Source organism: Drosophila biarmipes, chromosome 2R (genome assembly GCF_025231255.1).
Source record: "Drosophila biarmipes strain raj3 chromosome 2R, RU_DBia_V1.1, whole genome shotgun sequence".
NCBI classification, from domain to species: Eukaryota; Metazoa; Arthropoda; class Insecta; order Diptera; family Drosophilidae; genus Drosophila; species Drosophila biarmipes.
Window position 1 is genome coordinate 12,491,118 of NC_066615.1, and position 25,224 is coordinate 12,516,341.

General features: G+C 43.3%; 2 protein-coding genes across 5 annotated transcripts in view; both read left to right on the forward strand.

Annotated features, from left to right (window-relative positions):
* The window catches only part of LOC108030179 (uncharacterized), an 86,152-nt gene extending 75,863 nt beyond the window's left edge, over positions 1–10,289 (forward strand). For 3 of the 4 annotated variants that reach the window (XM_017102920.2, XM_044092525.1, XM_017102922.2), the window contains one exon: positions 9,815–10,289. In XM_017102920.2, the coding sequence (XP_016958409.1) occupies positions 9,948–10,289 (342 nt within the window). In that variant the 5' untranslated portion in view covers positions 9,815–9,947. Of the gene's footprint in view, positions 1–1,355; positions 1,821–9,814 lie in introns of those variants that run through there. The other variant, XM_017102921.3, reaches the window with a different exon arrangement.
* Positions 10,290–10,352: 63 nt separating this feature from the next.
* LOC108030177 (midnolin homolog) lies at positions 10,353–14,542 on the forward strand. The gene is made up of 4 exons (XM_017102919.3): positions 10,353–10,969; positions 11,175–12,404; positions 12,830–13,533; positions 13,686–14,542. The coding sequence occupies exons 1-3, from the start codon at positions 10,353–10,355 to the stop codon at positions 13,323–13,325; spliced, it is 2,343 nt and encodes a 780-aa protein (XP_016958408.1). The 3' UTR covers positions 13,326–13,533; positions 13,686–14,542.
* The last annotated feature ends 10,682 nt before the right edge of the window (positions 14,543–25,224 follow it).

Sequence of the window (25,224 nt, forward strand, 5' to 3'; positions counted from 1 at the left end):
ACTCAGGCAACGAACTTGCGCTGATAAGAACAATCTTTCGCTCTCTCCTCTTCCAGACTTTCCTCCGCCCCTCCTCGATACCTCTCCGATCCCTCTTGCATTTTGTTTTTCACTTTTTCATATATGTTTTCTTTTTATTATGCAGCACTACGTGCCCGGCATGCCAAAGGCACAAAAATCAAATCTTTTCCTATGCATTTCCCACACGCCTGTGCCTGCGCATTTTTAATTTAGACAGCCCGGGTTGGAAAGAAATTAAAAAACAATATTTAATCAACGCACATAATCTGCATTTTAAACACCGACTTCAAAGGCCCTTCGATATGGGTGTTGACCACTTAACGCGCCCTGCGAAAAAACCAAACTTTGTTAGATTCTTATCCACCTTTTCTTCGGGCTCTTTTTTGGTGCCCTCGCTGACGGACTTCCTTGAAATCCGCCAGAGTTTTCGGCCTTGTTAATCCTTTGACGTGATGTCTGTTCATAATTTGTGCTCATATTTCATGCTTTGCCTTTTTTATGGCTCTTTTGATGGCTCTGGCCTTGCGGCATTTTGAAAGGTTTTGGCATGCCAGAGCGATTGAATATTCTAAAGTTTACTTGTCGTAAATCATGTCTGTGACAGTTTCTCTCTGGCAGCCGCAACCTCTCCCCCCTTTCTCGCGGAAATCGTCTGATTTTCGCATGCATTACGGGCCAAGTTCATTGCCTCGACTAAGTTTCGGCGCAGAGTCTCCCACAGTCCCTCCCAAACGCCAATCCTCTGCTATAAATAAACTACGAGGCGACCAGATCTGCTTTTAATTTTAATGGACCATAAAAAATTCACACGCACCGCACACAGAGACGCTGAATATTACGATGCCACCAAATAAAGGTTGACACAGACCTTTCCTCAGGCCCTCGAGATGTTAATGAAACTTAAATACCTGCGAGAGTCGCATTTCTCGGCAAACAAATCAAACGGCCAGCAGCAGCAGCAGCAGCAGCCACATAAAAGTGACCAAAATTCAAAGAAAACTATTAAACAACTGTTTGCCGTTTATCTGAGGGAATCTCTCGGATTCCTCGAGTCCCGAATCTCGGAGCCCGAATCTCTCACCGTCCAGCGTTTGCTTAGAAATTAGAGCCCAAAACAAAGCGGGAGATGGATGGAGATGGTGGGACTACCTATGCCAAACCCCTGGGTACTCCCGTACCTATATAGGACCGGTTTAACAGGGCGCTGTTAAGTCGGGGCAGTTAACAGCGAGGCCGGCTGCGACGCCGGCTGCGACGCGGCAGCGGACTTATCTGCGTTCTGGCCACTCAACTCTCGGGATCCCAGAACCTCGGCTTTTCATTAGCTTGGAGCTCGTCGCTCCGACCGGTTCGGTGTCTTACGCGATCGCAGAGATCAGAACTTTTGCCTCATAACTCGGGGAGTAGCAGCCCCAGCCTCGAGAGCGAGCCAAGATACTGTGCGCGTGCGCGTCGACCCACGCGAGATATTTCTTGGGCTGCGGCTCTGATCATCCAACAGAAATCCGTTTCGTTTTTATGCAAATTTGCAACGGGCGAACAAAATATAGTCTCTCTGCGCGCGTTTCGTCACAGTGTGAAAGTAAAAAATTCTGTGTGCAAAAAGAAATTTCCACAGCTCCAGAAATATTACGAAATACTTACGTTGCCTGGTACCAAGCAAAAAGTGTGTAGAAAGCAAATAGAAAAGCGAGTTCGAGCTATGTGTGCCTGTTAATTGATCAACAATAAGTGCAAACTCGTATTTGTTAAACTTAACGGCAAATTGTGGATTCGGTTGTATTTTTGTGGAGCAGAAGGTGAGCAATCGGCGGCCAACAATATTTAAAATACAATTAGCGTCATGCTCTAGAAATTGGGTTAAATATCGGATATTAATAGAGTGCTTTTGGCATCTCTTTGCTGTTTCTGGGGTAAGCCGTGTGCGGGGAAATCAGTCGCCAATGAGTGTCACATAATTACTGATCGGTGAATTAGATTTGACTTTGGGGAAGATGTAATCAATTTGGGGTTATTGAAATGGGGTCATCTTGGGTTGGGGGTTTTACGAAACTGAATCACAGAGAAATCAAGTTAGAAGAAAAATCGCTTTAAAATTACAAAATATGTTAAATAAATTTGTTTGATTTTTGTTTTGTTCCCGTGTGAGTCATGTAAATGTATGGAAATGATGAATCATTTAATCAATTAAATTTCTAATGATCTTAGGTAACAAATAATTCTTATATTGCTAGTTACTATCTCTAACTTATAAATTTAATTTAATAAACATTTCATTACGGCCATCAAAATACGTTTTCTTTTCACTTTGAAATTTAAAAATATACTTTTTTACAAATTTGGATATGAATCGTAAACCTGAATACCATATGAAATTACAAATGAGGCCTAACACACATTCCGAACATGTGAAAACCCATAAAACATGTACGCCCCATAATTTTACCACTTAACAGTTATTAAAACCACCATTAAAACCCCGAGAACCCGGGATAATTAATGCTTTCGCTCAAAACAGATTCAATGCAGCTTCGCCTCTTCAGCAATTATTATTTATGGGGATCTATTAACCCATTCATTATTGGTTTCATTAGCGGAGACCTCAGCTCGCAGCTGACAGCTCAATGCAGATCTTTAGGCCTTCCCTGCTTCTAACCACTTTTCCCATCACTCAACGCCAACGCGTGGAAAACATCTTCGAAAAACACTTTGGCTGATAGCGTTTTTCAAAAATTTCACTTACAAACACAAAGGAGGGCGCAACATTTTCTTATTGTATTCCATTTTCTGGGTCAATAGAGAGGATGGTCGGGATGGATGATGGCCGGGCCCAGCCCAAAAATGAAAAATATAAACCTAGCCCAGCCCAAAAAAGGGATTTCCCTTTTACAACGAAAACTTTCATTGGTATCCGAGGAAAAAGAACCGAGAAAAGTGTCAGAGCAAAGAATATGCAAACAATAAACACTCGCAGGGCGTAAATTAAAGCCAATGAACATTTTGGATCCGAGGCGACTTGAAAAGGCCCAGACCAACGGTTCTTTGACGACGTTTGGCTTAAAAGTGGGAATATCGAGCCAAATACGCTGGGCCAACTGTCGTTGCATTTCGGTTTCGATTTCCTGTCCCCAGAAGAGGGATCCCCAGTTCCCCCGTCCGGATTGCCCGATCTTTTTGTGCATTCACCGCATGATTAATAAAAGAGAGGTTCTCGTGGTTCTTTCCCACTCCTTGACCGCTCCGTTGATTAGTAAGCATGTCGACATTTCAATAAAAAATCAAAAACGACAACAAAAAATTCCAAGTCATCAGCGGGGGCAACTCCTCATCAACGTCACATTTTTATACATTTCTACCCTATGAGACGCTCTGCGGCTTTGCATTTTAATTGCTTTTGATTTTGATTTTGTGATGTGGCTGCCCCCGCTGATGAATCGGGGAATTGGGCGCGACTCAGCGGACTGTTCAATTTGGCATCAGATCGAAATAGATGTGTGTGCCAATGGGAATGGATGTGTGTTTCTGATCTTGGTAGTTAAAGGTTCGATTTCCGAGAAGGAGAATCTTGGAAGTCTTTGGACGTTAAGCGTACAGTCAACGAAATGTATTACGAAATAATAATAATTTTACGAAACAGATAAAGTTGCCCAACAAGGCTGAATTAAAATTCTGTGATGGACCTGAACCCTCACTTTTGCGCGTATTTCAAGTTGCTTTATGCACATCTCAAGCTTTACCTCATTCAACGCACTTCTCATACAAAACTACATATTACATTGGGCCCAATTTGTCACTCACAATGCGAAAAATTGGAAACAAAGCCGTATTTACATTCGAGTTTCGCATAGGTATTCTCCCAGAGTTCCGATTTTATGGCTACGAATCGGCGGTGACCGTGGAATTTCGATACATTGGACCCACCTTTATCGAGGGCGATTCAATGGCACCTGTAATGCCACAGGGAATTCCATTGGGTTAATCATTTTACTATTTTAGGATTGCCAGTTGGTTCTTGAGTTCCTATACCTCTTCCGCCATTGATTCGATCTACATCTCCGTCAGTGGGAAATCTATTTATGTGCTATTTATCTTCTTTTTCCAGTTAAGCACTAGGAATTTTATGGATGTGATTAATGCTTTTCAAATAACAGCTTGAGCAAACAAACTTTTCCACTTCCCCTGGCGAACACGGTTTTATTTCCTCTTCCATTGTGATAAAATAAATGAATTCTGACAAAGGTTTTTCTTCTCGGAAAACCGCTGTTTGTGATACTCTAAACCATGATTTCTGAAACCGATTCTAATCTATTATGCAGACTTGATTTGTGATAGCAAAATTAAGATCAAGCATTTTTGTAAGCTTTTCTAAGCACATAAAATTTAAAAGAAATTTTTAAAAATGAATAAAAATACTCGGATGATTTCCTATAAATTATATTGATGTCTTGTGTATGACTGAAATTTACATATATAGTTTTAATAATTAATTAAACTTTTTTCTAGTATTATATAATTGCCTAAAGGCAAGTGTGAGTTATGAGATTGCGAAAATCCTTTTCCATAGAGTATTTTGCCAACGATTCAGTGCCACTTGACAAATGAAAGCAAAAATCCGAACTGTCCGCAGTGAGAAAACCAAAAGCGTGCAAAAAAGCAGAGATAAACCAAAAAAAACCCACAAAAACAAAAAACGAAGTCAAGAGTGGTCAGCGTTAATTTTTCATGGCGGGACAACAGCAAAAGAATATTATTTCATTTATTTACATCACGGCTACGGGCTGGGAATGGAGTTTCGGATGGGGACTAAACAAACGCAAGCGTTGTCCATGGTCCACAACGTCATTAGTCACACTAGAGCAGGGGCGGGGGCGTGGCGACAAAGGGGGTTTTCGGGGGAAAGTGGGAGGGGGATAGGATATATAAACCAGCCCCACCAAACAAAGGCAAAATGCTGTGAGCTATGAAACCCGCGGCCAAAGCGGATAAAAAGTAATCAAAAGTGCTAAGAACGACATAATAAGGCAACTGAGAACTGGAAGAAGCAGAGTGAGAAAGGCGGCCCAGGGGCGTGGGGGGAGTGGCCGGCGAGGGGACTTCTCAGGCTGAAGGTGTTTCTTTCGCACGGAAAACTGCTTGACAAAGAGGAAATGAAATCAAATAAAGAAAAAGTCTCCGCGGCAGGAATATTGCATTTATGTTTGAGCAGTACAGTGAATACTCCCCAATGTAAACTACTATCAAAAATTTCTTCATCTAAAATGTTGTTGGAATTAAAGCTAGACTTCCTAGTTTTTGTGACTCATTTCATATCATGCCATAAGGTATTTTATAAAAATTCCAAAACATAGAATATCGTTTTAAAAATTTATTTTAATATTAGGATGTCTTAAAGAAGTTTGAAAAATATTTATTTGAGTAAAAAGTGGTCTGGGTATACTAAATATATACTATACAAAAAAGTAAATAAAAATAGTGATCAGTGTATTTTATTGTTTATTTAATTACTGTTAAATAGTAAGACTACCATAAAATAGTTAGTTGGTCTAATTATTAATTCCATACCATATTGTTGGTAAATTTAAATAATATTCTAGCATTTTCTGTTTCGAATCAGAAAGTTTGATAAATAAATCCAATAAATCCACTTGGAACAGCATATTTGAAAGACATTTTTTTGGTTTTACACATTAGAAATTTCCGCTTTCAACCTTTACACCTTTTTATTGCTCGTCCTGATGGAGTTGCAGTTACTGAGGCTCCACTGTGGAGCGGTGGGGAGCGTCAAGTGCCGGCGTTGGTGGACGACGCGGATTCTTAGCCGCCTAAGCCCTGAGCTGTAAGCCGCTTGCCGCGCGAGCCGTACGCGATTTTTAAGCCGCAGCTTAAAGTGGTGACAACAGCCACGGCAGCGGCAATGGCAATAGCAATGGCGACTGCGACTACAACTTTTGGCTTTGGCTCCGCAGCGGAGTTGAGTTGCATTTTGTAGAACTCTTTAGTGTGATTAATGTGCCACACACTCGCCTGTGCGTGTGTGCGCGTGTGTTTCCTTTTATGAGCTCTTTGGTTTACAAGCAGGTCGTGCTCCTTACACTTTTCCTTTTTGCCCGAACTCCTTCTGCTTGCGATATTTTTTATACAATTTTTTCAGCCAGCTCTTGCCTTTGTTGGGCCAAACAAAAGCCCAGCCACCCACACACCTTCGAGCGCAGACATTTTCCGTTTGCACACGCTCTCGCACACTGGCAGCGGCACTGCCCTAATCCTTTTGACGTGGCTTTTATCGCACTTGCCTGCTTTTTCGCCTGCAGCCCGGGCCGAAAGGGTAGCAAAAAGGATTTTCGAGTTGTACAAACGGTCTTACCACATTTACAACTTAAAAGTGCACTTATTTCTACGAATTTGCAAGCATCCGAAAATAGCCTTAGCTTTTTAAGCCCCGATGTATGTTTTTGTGACCCTTTTGGTCCTTGAGCTTTGAATTTAATATTCATTTCCGAATTCGATTTAATATTATTACGCTAAAAAGTTTTCAGTTTCTTTATTTGGACTGTGAGTGCTACAAAAGTCTTTAAAAGTAGAAATATTAAATTTTAAAATGTTACAAAATATTACAATTAATATTGTATATGGAGAATTACGTAATTTTACATAAAGTGTTTAATATATTTAGAAATGCACTCACAAAAGGGATAATATGTATCGTAATGTTCAGTAGTAACTTTTTTATTCAAACCAGAAGTATCTTGGGATTGTCGTGTGGCATTGCTTACCCAAAGATATCCTTTAAAAGTGTATCGGTTAGTCGATTCATCCCGTTCCGTTCCCTTTCCTTTTCTTAAAGCTTTCCGTTTCATCCTCGTTTTTAGTTCCTTTTTTACATATTTTTTGTGTGCCGGGTATCTCATTATGTGCTCGAGCTCCGTCTTGGGTTACATATTTTTCATAAGCATATGTACATATGTGCATAATAACTCCCCTCGCTCACACATATTGACTCTTTGGGGGCTTCATTTGCTCAAGTGTTTTTTTTCGAAGCCCCTTGGGGGCGGTGGCTCTTGGCGCGTTGCACAGGAAACAGCAACAACAAATAGCAACAGGCAGACAGGATGTTGAAAAGGATTCCGCAGAGGGGGAAAAAAATAAGGGAAAAAATCATAAACCTTTTGTGGGGCTTCGCGCCAAGTCATCTTGTGTCGTGTCAGTCATAAATTAAGTGAGTTTCTTACAGCTTTTTTATTTTTTCACCACTTTTTTGTACACCTTCTCTGGATGTTGGGGCAGCTGCTTTTGTGCCACTTTCCAGCGCGGCAAATTAATTAAGACATTTTCGATGAGATCAACTTAAATGCGAGACGAGGCCAAATACAAATTACGAGCGCTCCGCACGTGAAAAACTGTGTCATTGTGTGACATCAAAACCAACAAAAAGCCAACAGAAGCCGCAATAAAAACCAGAGAAAAATCCAGACACGTACGGGCCAGGAAACAAGACAGTTGCTGCAGCTTTTTAGCTACAGCTACACAGCCAAAGATATTGCTGATGCCGGACCAATCCTCTCCAGCGCGCTAAGACGGCTCGGTGGCATCAATTTTTGTCCAGTAGCCGAGAAAACGTCACGTTTCCACATAAGTTTACAAAGGCTTCGGCCACGTTGAGCGTGAGAATCGGCAACTGGCAGTCGCTCTCCTTCGGTCCGTGTGTGTTTTCCTGCTCCAGGAAAAGGTACTTTCCATGGTGAAAATTAATTGCCGGCCGTGTAGCAGTCTCACTCTTTGTCTGGCAATTAATTGGAAAGCAGATCCCCTAAACAAAAGCGAGTCCAATGGTGTACGCCTGACATTTCCACACTTACACGCAAAAAAACTCTTCGATCTTCAAGGATAAATAGTTGGATAAAATTCTAAAAAAGAAATGTAAAACACTATAAAGTAACAAAAATTAAAAATACTGCCTAAGTCTTCTAGTGTACTTCAAGGGCTTCACTAAGGGCTTTAAATCAATCCATTACTGTCCCTTAAAATTAAATTTAACTTTTCCCCAAACTTTCCTGTGTATTCAAAAGGTTTAGCCAAAAGCTTTTCTTCTATAATCCCGATCAAAAAAATATTAAAGCATTACATTACTAATAAAATAAAATATCTTAAGAAAAAAGCAATGGACCAGTATTTTCTGTGTAATCCAGAAGGCTTTACCAAAGGCTTTTGTTCGATAATCCCGGAAAAGTCGTTCCATTTTGTTAGTGCTAAAAAATCAATTAAACGTTTGCATGCCGCAGACCTGGGGCTAAAAAAGATTTAATAACCTTTGCGGGCCAACAAAAGTTGGGGGTTATTGTGCTATGACCCAATAATGATCGCAGATGCATTTAATTTGGACAGGAGGGCTGGAGGTACTCCCCCAGGGCTCGTTAAATGCTTTATGGCGGAGCCTTTACGGCCTCAACCGCTGTTGCTGCCTGGGTTGCCAAGGCTACTGACTTCCAGCCACGCTCCAATCGGAATAGGAAAGCAATTAGAGATGGATGCTCTTCCGGGCGTATGAGACCATAGTCGATTGGCAGGCAGAATAGGGTTGGGGACCGCAGCAGGTGCGGTCACTTTGCTAATTGCCAACTAATTTAGCGAAGCGAAATGCACGCACTCGAAATCTATCCCTATTTTCCCAGGGCTCATGCAAAAGTTACAGTACTACAGGCAAACAGTGATGCCAAGTCAGCTTAAGAGGAAAAATCCTTGTGTTTACAAAAAAAGAAATTAAGAAAATGGATTGAGGTCCACCAAAAATGGAACTCTTTAACTTTAAGGCATTTAAGGAGTACAAGATTTGGGGGTACCAAATTTATTTAGCCTCAAGTTTTCAATGATAATGCAGCTAGTTTCTGTAATGCATAGTTTGGCAGCATTGGCAGCACTGCCTACAAGCCGGTCAATACAACCTCCCACTTCACGACGTCTCGTAATCAGCCGCATTTATGTTTGGCCATAAAATATGCAAATATCCTTTAAGTACTTTTAATGCCTTGCCATTTGTTGGTCCGCAGGCTGTTGGCCCATGGCCATGTCCCCCTCCTCCGCCTGCCTTTTGTTAATGGCATGTTTGGCATTGTCGCACAGTCGTCTTGTCTATTCTATAGGATATATATGCACGTTCCCTCGGAGCTTGCATTTTCATTTTGTGCACTTTGCCATTTCTTCAGTTAAAGTCTTCTCCCCTACTTTATGGCCCTCATAAATAACACCATGTCGCTGTATCGGTTTCCCCCTGTATATACACATCCCTGTGTGAGAACTTGAAGAGCTGATCTGCGGCTGCAGGAGTATCTCAACTTCGAACCAAAAGGGGGAAATTTGTTGCCAACTTTTCATTTACCTAATGTCCACTGGGTAGCAAAGGTGTGTGGGCACTTATTTCTGATATTTACGACAGCTCTCCATACATTCTATGATTGTTTTCTTAATATGCTAATGGAAAATAACCTTACAACCATTACTACAATCTTTTTTGATCCAATGAGTCTATCTATTTTAATCTGTAACTTTAAGGGTTTTTAAAATTTATTAATTTGTAAAATATAGTCGAATTTTTGTATTTATTAATGTTTACTCTTGCAGGGTATTAAATCTTCTTTTCTCCTTTTAAATCAAGTTCGTTTTAATTTTTGTTGGGGGAACTGTGCATTTTTGCATATTTTGCGAGTTGCTTTATTACATGTACTGCTTTTTATGCTTGCCGCAGTGAGTGCAATGTAACACCGATTAATGTCTCCTTATTTTTTCTGACTTTCCGCAGGACAAAGGACTCCGGCAAAGCAGATTACCAGCTGGCAACGCGAAGGCGTCGAAGGGAGTCGAAAGGAGCAAAGCCAACTTAACAAGGACTATTCGCACACTGTGGCCAGCGGAGGAGGAGGAAATCGAACCGAATGCAGTATCTCAACTACGCTCTGCAGACATCCACGCGACTGCTGACGTACCAGGGCCCGAACCAGGATCTCTATCCTGACCAGACAGGACTCGCCTCCGCCCACGAGGAGGAAATCAAGCACGCCTGCTGCAGTCGCGGCGCCCAGCTGCTGAGATTGCGCCACCGAGAGCTGGCCAAGCGACGAGCTCTCGAGGATCAGATTAACGCCAACCAGCAGGAGGAGGCGGAGGAGGAGGACCAGCAGCAGCAGGACCACGACCAGGAGCAGCTGCCGGAGAACTCGGACAGCGAGCAGGGAGCCGTCGGCGGGGAGCATCTGCAGCCGCAGCCAGTCCAATGAAACTTACTCTCATTTAATGTGCAACTGGCGCGCAGCAAGCTGCTCTCGTTCTTCAACCGCGACATGGCCGCCACCGATGGCCAGATCATATTGGCCGCCTCCCGATTCGGCGATGCCACGCCCGTCTATCTGCGCGACTTCTCCAAGCAGCCGCTGCCGGCGGTGGCCAAGATCCTCAAGGGCCAGCACCAGGCCCTGGGGGTGCCCACCCTGTCGGCCCCCTCCCTGCAGAGCACCGCCCTGTTCCTGAGCGCCGGCAAGAAGTACCAGATCCTGGCCCAGCCCATCAAGATCAAGGAGGGCCGCAAGCCCACCAACGTGGGCGCCAAGGTGCTCATCCCGGAGACCTACGGCGGCTACTTCGAGCTGCTCAGCGAGGATGGTCGCTCCACGCGATGCATCGACTCCGTGCTGGAGCTCTCGCGGCGGCGCAACGCCCGCGTCCTGGTGCGGGAGACCTTTCGATGCCAGCAGATGAACCGGACGATCCATGCCGGCGAGCTGCTGACCACCATGAACGACAACGGGAAGTACCTGCAGTGCAGGAACATCAAGGACGAGATCATCAATCTGCCACTCGATACCAAAGCCAAGTTCTCGCCCATCGCCAGGGAGGACAGCATCAGCGGTGTGCACACCGTCAAGAATCTGCTGCTCAAGCGGATGCCAGTCATCGTGAGGTGAGTTTGTATTAAAAAATATTATAATATTTTATTTAAGTTTAAAGCAACTCCCGATTCTAATGATTAAGTGGTAAACTAGGCCAAGTGAATAAAGTATCTTAGTATCTGAACTGATTGAGGAACTTGGCTTGCCTTCCTCCAAGTATAAAAGCAACGCATTAGGGATTATTTTTAACCATGATTTTCGATCTCCCATTCCCAGACTTGTCCACGGCAGCGCGCCCAAGGGCCTGAAGCAGCCCTTCGTGCCCGAGCTGCGACTCCTGGGCTGCGTGGAGATCGACAGGATCTTCGCACTGCCCCTGCAGAAGGACACGGACCTGGTGCCGGTGCCGCTGAACGCCAAGATCAAGCTGCAGCGGGCCAAGAACATGGAGCAGCTGGAGCACTTCATCGAGTACTCGCGATTCCTGGACAAGGCGCAGCGCCTGCTGGCCGACGCACGCGATCGCCTGCAGATCGTCGATCTCAAGCTGAGCGAGAAGGAGAAGAAGGACTCCAAGTTCAACAGTCGCAACGGGGGCAGGCTGCCGGTGGTGATGCTGCCATCGGCCGCCGGGATGGCCAGTGGCCTGGCGGAGAGTGGCTATGTGCTGCGCAAGAGTGCCAGCTGCGACTCGTGGTCGAAGCAGCAGCAGCAGGCCCTCAGCAGCAGCGAGATTGCCGAGGAGTACAACGAGATCGATCACATATACGACTATGTGAGGGGCCTGACGCCCCTTTCGAAGGGCCTGGCCCGCTTCGAGCCCATCTGCGAGTCACCCACTCTGCGATCCCATCACACGGACAGCGGCAGCGGCAACTACTGCAGCTTGATCAGGGCTCCGGCTCACCAGCAGGCCTCCACCTCCGGGAACAACAACAACTACAGCAGCCTGGAGTCCAACAAGCACAGCAGTAGCGGTGGTGGCCACCACAGCAGCCACCAGCAGCAGCACCATCACCACCACCATCACCTGGTAAATCACTACCATCACGGCCATATTCAGGAGGACATCAAGCCGGTGCCGCCGCCCATCGAGACGATTCCGGGCAAGAAGCCGGCGGAGAAGCGCCAGCGTCCCACTCTACCAAAGCTTTACATCAAGAACGCCCACAGTGCTGGGAGCAGCAGCAATGGCAACTCCACGGGCACCACCCACAGCACCAGTCACAGTCACAGCCATAGTCACAGTCACGCCCACAGTCACGGTCACACGCAGTCGCAGCAGCCGCCGACCCCCAATGGGAATACGGCCAGTGCGGTGGCCAATGCGGCCGCTGCTGCGGTGGCAGCTGCCCATCACGGTTCCCACGGATCACATCCGCACCCGCACCCGCATGCCAGTGTGCATCCGCATCCGCATCCTCACCACGGCAAGGTGCTGACGCCGAACAACCATCTGCCGAGCAAGGAGGCCCTGGAGCCGCAGTCGCCGCTGTTTCACATCAGGTAAGCGGATCGGGGTCACCAGCTGTTTGTTAGGTCTCAAAATATTTCGGGTTCACCTCAATATTTAAAATTGTAATATTAGTAGAACAAATTACAAATTCAGAAGTTAAGGGTTAAATATTTTATCATAGAATTGAAAGAAGTCACAAAATTTTATTGAGAATCGGGTAAAAATAATCTAAAATTGGTTTAATATGATTGTATTTTCCATTATTTGGTTTTATTTTTACTTAAAGTAGACATCAGATAGGAATAAACGTCTAAAAAACGAGTACAAAGAATTGCATTAAATTTTTAGAGATTAAATTTTTAGAGTTTGTAGGTCAATTTAAAACTTGTTACTTCAAATTTAAAAATATTAAACATTTTAAAAGAATATTCGTAGGTATTCTACCTATAACTCAACTTTTTTTTTAAATCTTTAGGTACAAGAGTCTCAGCAGCCTGCAGCTGACGCCGGACAACAACAACTGCTCCTCCGTGACGCCGCCGACGATCTCAGCCCACGGCAAGTCATCTGCAGGTGGCGGTGGATCGGGATCGGGATCGGGAGCCAATGCCTCGGGAGCGCCGGCCACGCCGGGCACTCCGCCGGATGTGGTGCTCAAGTGCGGCAGCATCCTGAACGTGCACGGCTACCTGTCCAGTCCGCATCCCCTGCCGCTGCCACTGCCCCACAGCCGGAGCTCCAGCAGCAACAACCACCACAACCCGAGGGAGGGAACCCTGGACTCGTCCCGCAGCGGAGGCCGCACTTCGGGGGACTCGAACAAGCTGCCCGAGAAGAAGACACGCCGCCTGTCCCGGCCCAGAAGTCTCTCCAATCTGGTCTGGGACCTGCGACCCTCGAAGGAGAAGTCGAAGAAGAAGCTCTACATCCATCACTTCGACCAGCGGCAGCAGGCGACGCTGTATCTGTAGGATGATTGCTTGGTCGTAGCATCTCCAGGATGACGATGAGGAAGTAGCAGCACGTTGATGATGATGATGATGAGGATGATGAAGACGATTCGTTGCCAACTCGTTTCTAGCTGCCATCGACCCCCACAAACAGAAAAAATACAGAGAAGTAAAACACAATAAAAGAAGAGCAACTACAACTTTTGGCACGCTGTGTGTGTTCCTGCAGGTGAGTTGAATAGCCATGCAAATCGTGCTGCGTTTTGATTGTTTTTTTGCTTATTAAATTCGTGCACCCAGCCAAAAACAAAAAAACCAGAAAACAAACAAACATTTCAAACGGCCAACTAATGGTTCTTCCCACTCCACTCCGTTTTACAGCTTTCACCATTTAGCCTGCAGCAGCAATTTTAATTAATATTGAATTGTGCCTTTCCCTGCTACGCCCAGAATTATGCTTTAAAACCAGATTCCAATGGAGTATTTGACGAGAATATTTCGACCGGATGGATCCCCGAAAAAGAAAGGCTGCCAGCACACACACACACCACACACACCGCACACCACAAGGCCCCACATACACCACACACTCAAACACACACACACACATCAAGTCTATAAAATTGTGATTTTAATTTTATGTTTAATTTAATAACTATTGCGAACCATTTTCAAATTGGACGAAAAGCCATTCACGCTATTCAGAAGAAACTCACAAATCGAACTTCAAAATTCACAAAAATTAGTTTTCTATAAACGATATACTTATATATGAAAAAGAGTACTGTACTTAGACCGGATAGCAAAAGGCAAATGTAACTAATAGTAAGTCAATATTATCAAGCAACCATATATCAATCATTTAGAGAATGTTATGCAACACTTAAAGCTAGCTGAAATGAATTTATAAATTAACGCAATGAATTTCCTCCTCATAATTTAAATGTTGTGCAAACTGTTGATTGATTGCAATTAAACCATAATCGAACAGCTCTTGTTTAGTAGTTAGTTTGCTCAGAGCCAGATACTTCCCCGAAAGCCCCAGAATATTAATTTCCCCACGATCTGCTCGCAATCGCATTGTCTTAGTCGTTTAGTCTGTACATTTTAGTTGTATTTCCAGCTTATATGGCCTATCAATAGGGAGTATATATATACCTACATATGTAAAACTAATATATAACTTGTATTTGTGTCTAAATAAATGTCTCAGAAAAATAAATGTATATGCAAAACAATCTCGGTCGCTGAAAGTTGTCTTGGTTCCTGAGTGTGGGCGGCTAAACTATCCAATGAAAGCTTAAAGGCCTGGAAATTGACTCGATAACAACCCGATCTGGCCATAAGCGATTGTCAGCAAAGCAGGTGAAAAATAGGTGGGCTCCAAACGGGGGAGCTGGAATTTCTATTTATTTATATATATATATATTATATATTGTGCGCTTTAACGTTTTTAAGTGGCTTACAGAGGTATGACTTACAATATTTCCCTATAGGAAATATTTGAGGAAAGTGCTTTCATGTTTATAACTTTGATTTGGAATATATATGACGAAATTATTCAGCGCTACTACGTCATGGTATAGAAAATATTCATTTAGAATATTTTTCCAGAGAAACCTGAATATTCTGTAATAAACCTACGTGTAAGATACTGGAAGTCAACCAAATAATGTGCCTGAAATTTATAATATATCACTTCTTTATAAATTATGGATTCCTGCCACGGAACCCCTATAATATTTGATGTGATCTCACATGTCTAAATACTCGGCTTCACTAGGCCGTAAAAGGTGACAATAACAAAGCAAAAACAACAAACCAGCTCGGACCAAAACCGAAGGAAATTGCGCAGTTTTTCTAAAAAAAAAAACAAAAGGAAAACGCATAGCGCAAAAAAATCAGTTTAAATAAATGAACACATGCCAAATGCTTCCTGGCCGCAGACAATGAGCCGAAACACCTGCCGCATAGACACCTGTCCGCTTTTGGGCAAAGAATCGTATTAAATCTCGATTGGGGGGCTCAGCGGCATCATGGGTGAGGGAGCAATGCGGAACCGGGTCTTTATGAAGACGAAATTGCGTTAATGCTGGTAATTAGTTGCAATATCGAAAGGCTGCCACGCGAGTTCGTTGCTTGAATCTTTCGTAATGCCGCATAAAAGCGGTATGCAAATACAATGTAAGTACACGGCGAGAAAATATATTACTGTTTTGCAATTAATCTCTTTGTAAGTTATTATGCAACATAAGTAGCCGATCGGCACACAATATAATGACAATTTTCTCATCGTTTATTTAAAAATGTAAACTCTTGAGTGTGTCGACTACACACTACACTGTTCGTGTGGCGGCAGAGAAACGAAAATTCTATTTCTTTATGGGAATCACTGAAATTTAATGTAGCTAAACGTAATGGCTATAATTATTTGTAATAATATTGCACTGTGCTAACATTAATTAGTTGTTATTAGGGGTACACTCTCTAATGTAGGCATAATATTGAGCTATATGGCAAACATTTTCTTGCTGCGTAAAATTGGAGCTGCAGCTGGGCTCGGAACTGGAGCTTTTGAGCCGGAGCTGGGGGCAACGAATTGAATAACATGAAAAATGCGCTTGCATTGCGATATCATCACGTTTATGACGTTGGCACAATTAATCAGCCACATGCAAGCGCTATAAGGCAGAGCAGACTTCGGGGACCCTGGAGAATGGGGGCTGGGGAGCAGTCCGCAGATCAGGGAGAACCATAAACGTTTCCCTGCTCATCAAATGTGCAATTTATAACCACCACAGACGCCCACGCCGAAGATCTTTGAGGCCGCGAGTGCGCCTGGGCGCAAGTTCAGGCTGGATTTAACCCTATCTTCGTCTCAAGATTTAAAAAATATGAAACATTTGTCAAGGTTTTAGTTTAACAAACAGAAAATCTACATATTATAATTAAACTAGAATTAAAGAAACAATAGTTCGGTAGATGGGTATTAATAATTATTAAGAAAAGATCATTTAGAAGAAGGACTATTTAATATACATAAATCAGTGGGAATGTACCCTAGCCATAATTTTACTTTATTTTATTCATTTCATAATATTATATTTAAATGTATTTAGTTACTGCAGTAACTAAACTAACAAGAGACACCCATTAGGCTCTGGAAGGTTAAGGTTAAGGTGCGGGTTGGGAACCAAGAACCGAGATTGAGCCCGAGTCCGGAGGACCTGCATGTTGCCTCGCCATTTGCTACAGTTATGGCACCAGGAAGACTGGACCTGCAGCTGCTCCATGCCCCCTGCCCCACCATGCCCCTGGATCTTGCACCCCCTCCGAAGAAAAGGCGATTTGTATCGGGATGTCTGTTTAAACTGTGTGTAAATCGCCCTAAACTACGCATCAGTTTCGGTTTCAATCTCGGACGGTTGCATCGGTTTCCCGCGGTTCTTTGGGCACTGAAAGAATATGTTAGAAATCCAAAGTATTTTCCCAAACATAACATTTAAGAGTTACTTTATTAAAAAGATATAAATAATGTATCAAACTTAGGAACCTACACATTATTGAATTAAAGTTTTAATTAATTAAAATGATATTTTTTGCTATTTACTTAAAAATTGCTAGTAGTTATTTATTATTATCCACGAGGATATTGCTGTTATTTAAGCATAATTTACTTAATTTTTATCACTCTGCCGCCAGTTCTAAAACAAGCGACCGCCATAAAATTCAGTGGATGTGTGGCCACAGCAGCCAGTAGAATTTGTTGCCCGTGTTGCAGTATTTACTTGAGGAAGTGGCTGCGTTTAGCACGGCAGCTTTATCGCGATGGAAGCGATACGTGGCGATCTAGCGGTAACAAATTGGCCTTTGCCTTGGAAATTCTGGCCCAGTTCGAAAACGCTTCCGCGACACAAACACACAATTAAAAGTTCTCGCAGCTCAATTACCAGGCTATCGATCAGGATGGCGGCACGGGAAAATCGGAGAGGAGGAGGAGCTGAAAAATGCAAACTTCCCTTGCACTTACAGAGCAGACTCGCAGATTTATAAAGACCTAGGGTCTTTGATCCATGTGATCTGCAATTACGCTCCGCTCGTCGGCTTGTTTATTTTGTTTTCCTTCTTCCAGCTCCTCGCTGCAGCAATTGCGCAACTGCTGCAACAAATGCTGCAACTGCAACTGCAACTGCCACAACTGCTGCAACTGGCTCGATAATCATTCAAATTTACAAGAAAACAATCAAAAAACAAATTCCTAGAACACAAATCGACGAAACTCATTTCATTTCAATTAAAGTTGCACGTTGTGCGCCACAGAACGAAGTGGAAGTTGGAGAAGGAAAGCCAGGGGAGGGCTCGGGGAGGCAACAGCTTGAGAAAAGTCCATAAAGAAAACTAGAAATGGAGCTAGAAGTTTGGTGTTCGAACCAACTTTGAAGTGACCTGTAAATGGGAATTTCAACAGGGTACTATGATTTTGAAGATCGTTTTAAAGTACTCAATATTTTTTAATAAAATAGCTGTGGTTCAAGGGACTTGTCATAATAAACTTATTAACTTAAGAACTTATTATTTCGAATTGTTCAGAATTATTAATAGTCAACCTCTTATGTGGCTATAATAGATATAGCATACAAAAAACCCTTAAATATAAAAATAAATATTAGCTCAAAATAACTAACTTATCATTTTTGTAAAGACAACCACTAGAAAATTTAAAAAATGTATATCTTTCAAAATTGTATTTTATAAATAAATTACTTTTAAATGTCCTATGAATACATTATTTAGGTGCTTGCATAGGATATTGGATATATTGTATTGAAGGATAAATATAGATCCTGTGTAAATTTTTCATTTAAAGTTACTAAGTTCGAGGACACTGAATCCACCTTTTAAAGGGTATCGGATCATGGGAGCGTGCAAGAACCAGGCGGGAGTCGCTGCAGAGGAATCAGCAGCCCCAGCAGAAGAATCAAAATCAGCAGCAGCAGCAGAAGGCAGCGACGTTGAAAAATCCCAAAGAAAACAAATTTAAATAAGACAAACGTCAACCAATTACCGTCAATCGCATTTCCCGCAAGAACAACAACTGCGACTTGGCCAGAAGGAGTCGCGCCAGAGCTGCAAAATTGCCAAACGGCCAATTGGGGGCGGTGGCAAGGGAGGGCGCGCCGCGGAGGCGGCGGAGGAACAAGGCGCGCGCATGTGCAGTTACAATTGCGAACGGCGACTGCGTCACACGAAGAAAGGTCAAGAAACTGAGGGGCCCATTTGAATAGGTCCTACGGGTGGGGAGCCGGAGAGAGCGAGGTGTGCGAAGGTGAGAAAGGTGTGCACTGTTAAAAAAGTATAGCCTATTCTTAAGAGGAAGTGGTAGTTCTGACATCAAATTTATTGTTTTTGGTTTTTAAACTTTTATTTCGGCTTGAGAGTTAAGAACGTAGAGAACACTAGCTTACAAATTATATTTTTAGAAAGGATTTGAACTCTTGGACCACAAAAAAAAAGTAAATAAATTTTAAGAATCCGCTGTGTACGATTTTTTAGTCCGTTTTTTAATTTTATAATTTGTTAAAAAAAAAAGCTGTAAGCGAGTGTTATTCATTCGCATAAATTTTCATGACGTCGGCTTGTCCAATTATTAGTCCGAAAGTAAAAAAAATTTGAAAACATAAAACAATTAAAAATATTTTGGAAACCATTCATTTAAACTAGTTGAATACTATTTTCTCCGAAAAGTTTCACATGAAACAAAAATATACACACAAATTCATCTTGAGAATTTAGAGCTTATATAATTAATAACGATTAAATTTTCCGGTCGTCGGCTGGCTTTCTTTTTGTGTAATAGAACTGCTCTGCCTGGAAATCAAATCAAATACGAATCAAACAAACACAAAAATGGTGGACCGAGGTGGAGGGACGTTGAAAGACAAGCCATCGAACAAATTTCCATGCTCCGCTGTGAAATTCCACGATGGAATGGAACGACAACATTGTAATTTTATTCCACCTCAATTTCCGCCTTGACTACGATTTGACAAAATCTTATCTATTTTGCTCAAAGTTCTTGTGCCATGAAAGAGTATTATAATTCTTCGACATTTTTCAGAAGAACTATTTATTTAGCCATCTTAAATACTAATTTTTAAAAACTATTTTTTTAGCTAAATATTTTACAAAATATTTGTATCCTTAATGTGTGTTACTTCCTTTAAAAACCGAAAAATAATAGGCAATTAAATCAGTATGCATGCAATTTTTGCAGTACCAAGTGATGCCTGAAAAATCGGCGACTGAGGAGAGAAACCCACTTTCCTCGCACCTAAATTGCCCAAGACGAGCTGCACGTACTGACAGCTCCGGCTGACACTGCTCCCAGGCCCCCTTTCCTGCTCTTTTGGGCCAGATCAAGTTGGCTCTGGCAGTGCATCCATCATCGGCTGCCGTCGATGATTCTCATGCGAAAAGGTCAGCGGCAGCCGACTTTGGACTGCGACTTTGTCTGGGAGTCGCTCTCGGATGCAGTGCTCCGACGCTGGCCTTAGAATTTCAATCATCGGGACCAGTGAAATGTGACAGCAACATCGGAGCCACGTCGTCGATGTTGCTCCTGTGCGTCTGCAACATTGTCGCTCCGATCAAGTCCGCTCCTCTCGCAGTGCCCACTTTGTTCTCGAGTCGCTGAAATTGCAACCGATCACGTTCATTGCATGCATACAAAGCAGCAGCATCAACATCAGCAGCGGCAGCAGCAACATCCCAACTGCAATTGGCCAGCTCTGTCGATTTCTCATTCGATCCATTTGAAATTGTTTGATGCCAGTTTGATATGGAGGCCATGTTCGCCGCTGCCTCGTTACCTTCGAAAGTACTTCAATCATATTCAGCAATTGCAGCAATTGTTGCGCCCTAACGATGTCAGTCCGGGAACCCATTGCTGGCCCCTTATGGGTGCGATTGGAGCTGCCCTTAATGGGCTTTGGGTCACCCAGATCTAGGTGGCCAAAAGGGGTCGGGCCAATGCCTACTTATGAGAGCAAACAACTAAGTAGTTTTCACAGGAAACTTATAAGGAAAGTATGTAGAAGATTGTTTGATATGATAAAAAAAATATGAAATAAATTTAGTAAATTTAAGTAATTATTAGCAAAGTAGTAAATAAAGCAGAGAAAAACTATTGAAGTCTGTGAAACACACATGTATTCATTCAGGTTTATAAAAAATAAACATAAAGATATATTTATAAAATTGTTTTTTACATTTTGTTATAAAATAGTTGTTGTTCTTTGTTTTCTAAATTTTTCCAAAACTATGAACCTTGCTGAATTCCAGTTCCGAGAAAGTCATATTAATAGAATGAGTCCTAAAGCAACACGTATATGTTTTCCTTCCAAAGAAATCCGAAATGCTTTCAAAAACGGTGTGTCATCAAGTTTCGCCGTCTATAACAGCCTAGCTCCCTCTCTTCCCAGTATTTGACTAACCTTGGTGGCGAAAAGAAATAATAAAGCTCCCCCTCAGCACTATGAATCAGCATATGATGGCTTCAACAGAAACGGAAACATAAACATGCATTTCATTTTGGGGCATGTGCGAAATGAGAGCTAAATGCAAGCCAAGCAGCACGGCAGCAACAGCAGTGACTACCGGCAAGGTTGCCTCCACGTACACAGCGTAAAATCAATAATCCAACACACTGGCACATTCAGCACCGCAGCAACACTTGCAGCAGCAACACTAGCAGCAGCAGCAGCAACACTAGCAGCAGCAGCAGCAACACTAGCAGCAGCAGCAGCAACGCACCACTGTCAACAGTCAAGTGGCAGTGCATTAAAATTGTAAACTTGAACAGCAAACAAAAGCCACAAACAGACGACGAGCCACGTTGGATTGGACCTGGAGCTGGAGCTGGGCTGGAGCTGGCCCGAAGGAGGAGCTGGAAGTCAGCGCTGGCTGGGTATCCGGCTTATAAGCCCTCCCCCTTTGGGCCCCCTGCCCCTCCCCGTGGCAATTTGAAATTGTGCGTCACGTACACGCATAATGGGCAAAAGTAATGAAAACATATGAACAGACACGCAGGATGGACGGCTGGGGCTCTCGACAGAATGCCAGGCAGCCGGCACTTGCAATTGCAAATGCACAAAATAATAATTTCGCAATACGCGCAGTTCAATTACAACCAGCGGCAGCAGCAGCAGCAGCCAGGCTATCATTCTGGGCATTTATTTTACAATGCATTGCCGTAATATAATTGATATGCTCTAAGTAATTGGCGCTGACCACGCGAGCAACATTTCATGTTGCTGCCGGTGATTCTAGGAGTTGCTGCTGCTGCTGCGGCTGCTGCTGCTGCAAGTGAGAGATCAAGCAATCGATTTGTATATCGAGGGGATCGATCGATTCGATCGCCACACTGGCGACATGGCGGACCACCCCGCCAGGAGTGGCGCCTAATTGCAGGGCCGTTGCAGTAGCAACATCATGCCAACAGCGGCAACTACATCATTTTTAATGTCCTAACTCGCCGTTCGGTTGTTAAATTTTGTTGATAAATCGCAGTGGGCAGTGGGCAGTTGCAACTTTGTGTGTGTGTGCTGCTGAAAGCTCCACGTTTTGATGTCGCCAACGAAAACTGCCATTTATGGGCAATTAGGCTTCGATTTGAGTCGATGTTGCTGCCGCCGTATTTGTGTTGCTCCTGCGAAGGCCTTTAATGCGCTGTGTGTGTGCAACAAATCACGGCTGCAATTAGTGCGTGTTTATGACTTTCGGCTGAGAGGGCGTCCTTTCAGCGCTAAATATTTTTTCCAGCTTAGTTTGGCCAATCCGTCCCCCTTTGACTTTTGCCAAACGCTCGGGCCGCCGACAATTTGCATGCAGCGGCAGCGGCAGCAGGAGCTGCAGGAGCAACATGCAGCCACCGCAGCAATCGATGATGGCCAGTCCATCGAGTGGCGTCAATAATGGCCTGTCGTTGGCCATAAACGCCCGCTGGCCATATTGTTTCGGCCGATAGTTGTACTTGTTCGTCCGCAGCACTAATTGCCGCGTATCGATGTGTGTGCGCGTAATGGCATAGATCATGCTAATATAATTACACGCTGGACAGCAGCAACATGGACCCGGTGCCCGATGCCCGATGCCCGATGCCCGATGCCCGATGCCCGGTGCCCAGTGCCCGATGCCCGGTACCCATCAAATTTGATATGAGGAAGAGATCCAGCTGGCCGAGTCCATAATAATTGTTCGGAATTAAGCTTTTAAGAAAAGGATCTTTAGATTTACGATTGCTCACCGCCTTCAGTTTTGCCTCGCTGGCCTATAAATAATTTCTATATCGCAAGCCGGCTTTGATGATGGCCTGATTTAGCTGAGGGGCATTATCGCTGCCTAGTGATATATCAACTGGCTCTGGCTGCCATACGAGTATTGCTGCTGACGCTTTATCGCTGCCAGCCAAGAAATGCAATTTTCGGCGGCAACAGCAACAGCGGGCTGGAAAAGTGTATGTATAAAACAAAAGAAATGGGGGATACTCGCCTATGCTTAAAATTCCAAGGCGAATGGCGGGCAAGCGACCACAACGCTGTTGCCTGTTGCATGTTGCATGTTGCTGGCCGTGGCTGTTGCTGTTGCTGTTGCTGTGGGTACCACGAGCAACAACAACACAATTCAGCGTCATCACAAACATCAATTGACCCTTCGGTGCTTGAGGATCAAGCGTAATAATCGCCGGCATAAAAACGCTTTGCACTTTGCGCCAGAATAATGGTTAAAAGGTTGCAAGATTCCAGCCGGAGGTTCCCAACATACATGTGTGCCTCGACCGTGCTCTTGGGCTGTAACGCAGGCTGCAACAATAAAAGAGGTGTCGCCGGTTAAGTTTTAACTTAAACTATCTATAAGAAAAAGACATACAATTTTTTGTAGTTTAACATGAAAAAAAATATTAATAGATTTATTTATATATAAAATATATATAATATTTTACATTATTTCATCTGTTTATCAAAGTGCAGATCTTATGAATCGATCCTGTGGATTAGAGGAAGGAGAGTGTAAAGGTCGGTCAATGGTACAAACTGTTGTGCAAAATAGTTAAAAAATGTATACAATTCTTGTACCTTTTTTCCGCCTTTATTTTGTTTAAAAATCCCAAATTCAGGCCTTTAGAATTGTTTTCCTATTTTTGAGCTAGTCATTTCAAATACAGAACGAAGCGAATTCGTTCATTAATATACATGAAGCAGCATGGCGATGAGATTTTAAGCCACGAATGTCTCTTTTTTATCCCTTACAGGGTATACTTGAGTTTTTCAAGTGGATAAGGGGCCTTAAAAGTTCAGATAGAACTTCACAATTTAAGGACTTTGATATTTAAAGATAATTATTGATATTGATATTGATATTGATGTAATCTTTAGACTTTATATTTATTGGAATTGTACGTGTGTTGCATTTATGAAATCTTACTTTTATGATTCCTAGCTGCTGGAGCTCATATTTAGTTAGCCTAAAGTTTTAACTTTAAGCTCCCTTTATATAAACAAATAAATACTTTTATGATTAAAATTGGAGTGTTGCATCAAAGCTAAAATCCCTTTAGATTAAGTGTTGAAAGGTATTTTAGACGCGAAACTCAGCATCTCACATTTTTGGATTTTATGTTGTGGCGTTTCTTTTGCTTCATTTTTACGCCATCCGCCCATGGGGTCGATTCTGCACGCTGGCTGTCATGTGTGCCCTAGCCCAAACGCAAACCCGATCCCAGGCCTAGACCCTCAACCCCTACCCATGGCCATACCCAGTCCCAAATCCATGGACCCATATAGCCGTGGATGCCAAAGCGAAACGAGTGCAACACGAACTGTTTAATGGACTGGGCATGCACTCTGAGCGACGAGCCATCAGCTCCTCAAAGTTGGTCCCAGCCCCAGTCCCAGGTGGAGCCTCCATTTCATGGCCATGTGAGAAGAAGACATCTGGGTCCCAGACACTCATTTCCCGCCGAAGTGTGTGTGCAGGCTGGGTTAATCAGCTTTGCCAGCGGGCTTTTCATCAAAGAGCGAGCGGCACCCACACAGGCGATGTCGTATTGGGAGGGGAAACACTGGGAAAAATCTACGATAAGCAATGGTCATTAAAAATATTTTACTTTGTTTCTTGTCTGTAATATATTTAACAAACTGCTTACCACAAAGACGGTGCCAAAAATAAAAATTAAAGTTTTTATTTAAAATTTTTTTACAAGTTCGTACCTACACACATACATTTACATTGAACAATAATTTAAACACCCATTAAAAGCATAGCTTACTTTAAAACTTACAAAAAATAATAAGAAATTATCTTAAAAACATCTGAAAAAAATTAACTTAGATAATCATTTTACAGTGTACGTTTTTGAAAAGAACATATTAAGCATACGACGTGTTGTGAAGTTATCATAGAGCTGGCAACGATTCCTAACGGAACGCCATGCGTCGTCCCATGTAGGTCCCCATCTCCGTCCTCCACCTCTTGGTCGCCGGTAATTTATGATTCGCAGCGCACGGCCTGCAATGATCTATTGCCCATTGCAGTTATCCGAGCGGAGGAGGAGCGGCAGAGGACTTTGGATCGGCACTTGTTGCATCAGCGGCATCAGAACACCATAACAGCCACAAGTGATTTCTTTCGCATCGGAGCCTCCAGGCGCTGCTGACAGTTACAAAGTGCGCCCACTAGTCGGCGGTCAGGTTGAAATGACCCAAACCCAAACACAAACCCAGAGCCGAGCCCCTGCCAAAACCCAGGCACACTGTATGCGTTGTCGACGCCATCTCCCAACCTTTGATTAATGGACTTTTCGTGTTGGCTTCGATTCCTGGCTCCGGCGTCATAAATAAACCCAAAAGTGCAACAACAGGCA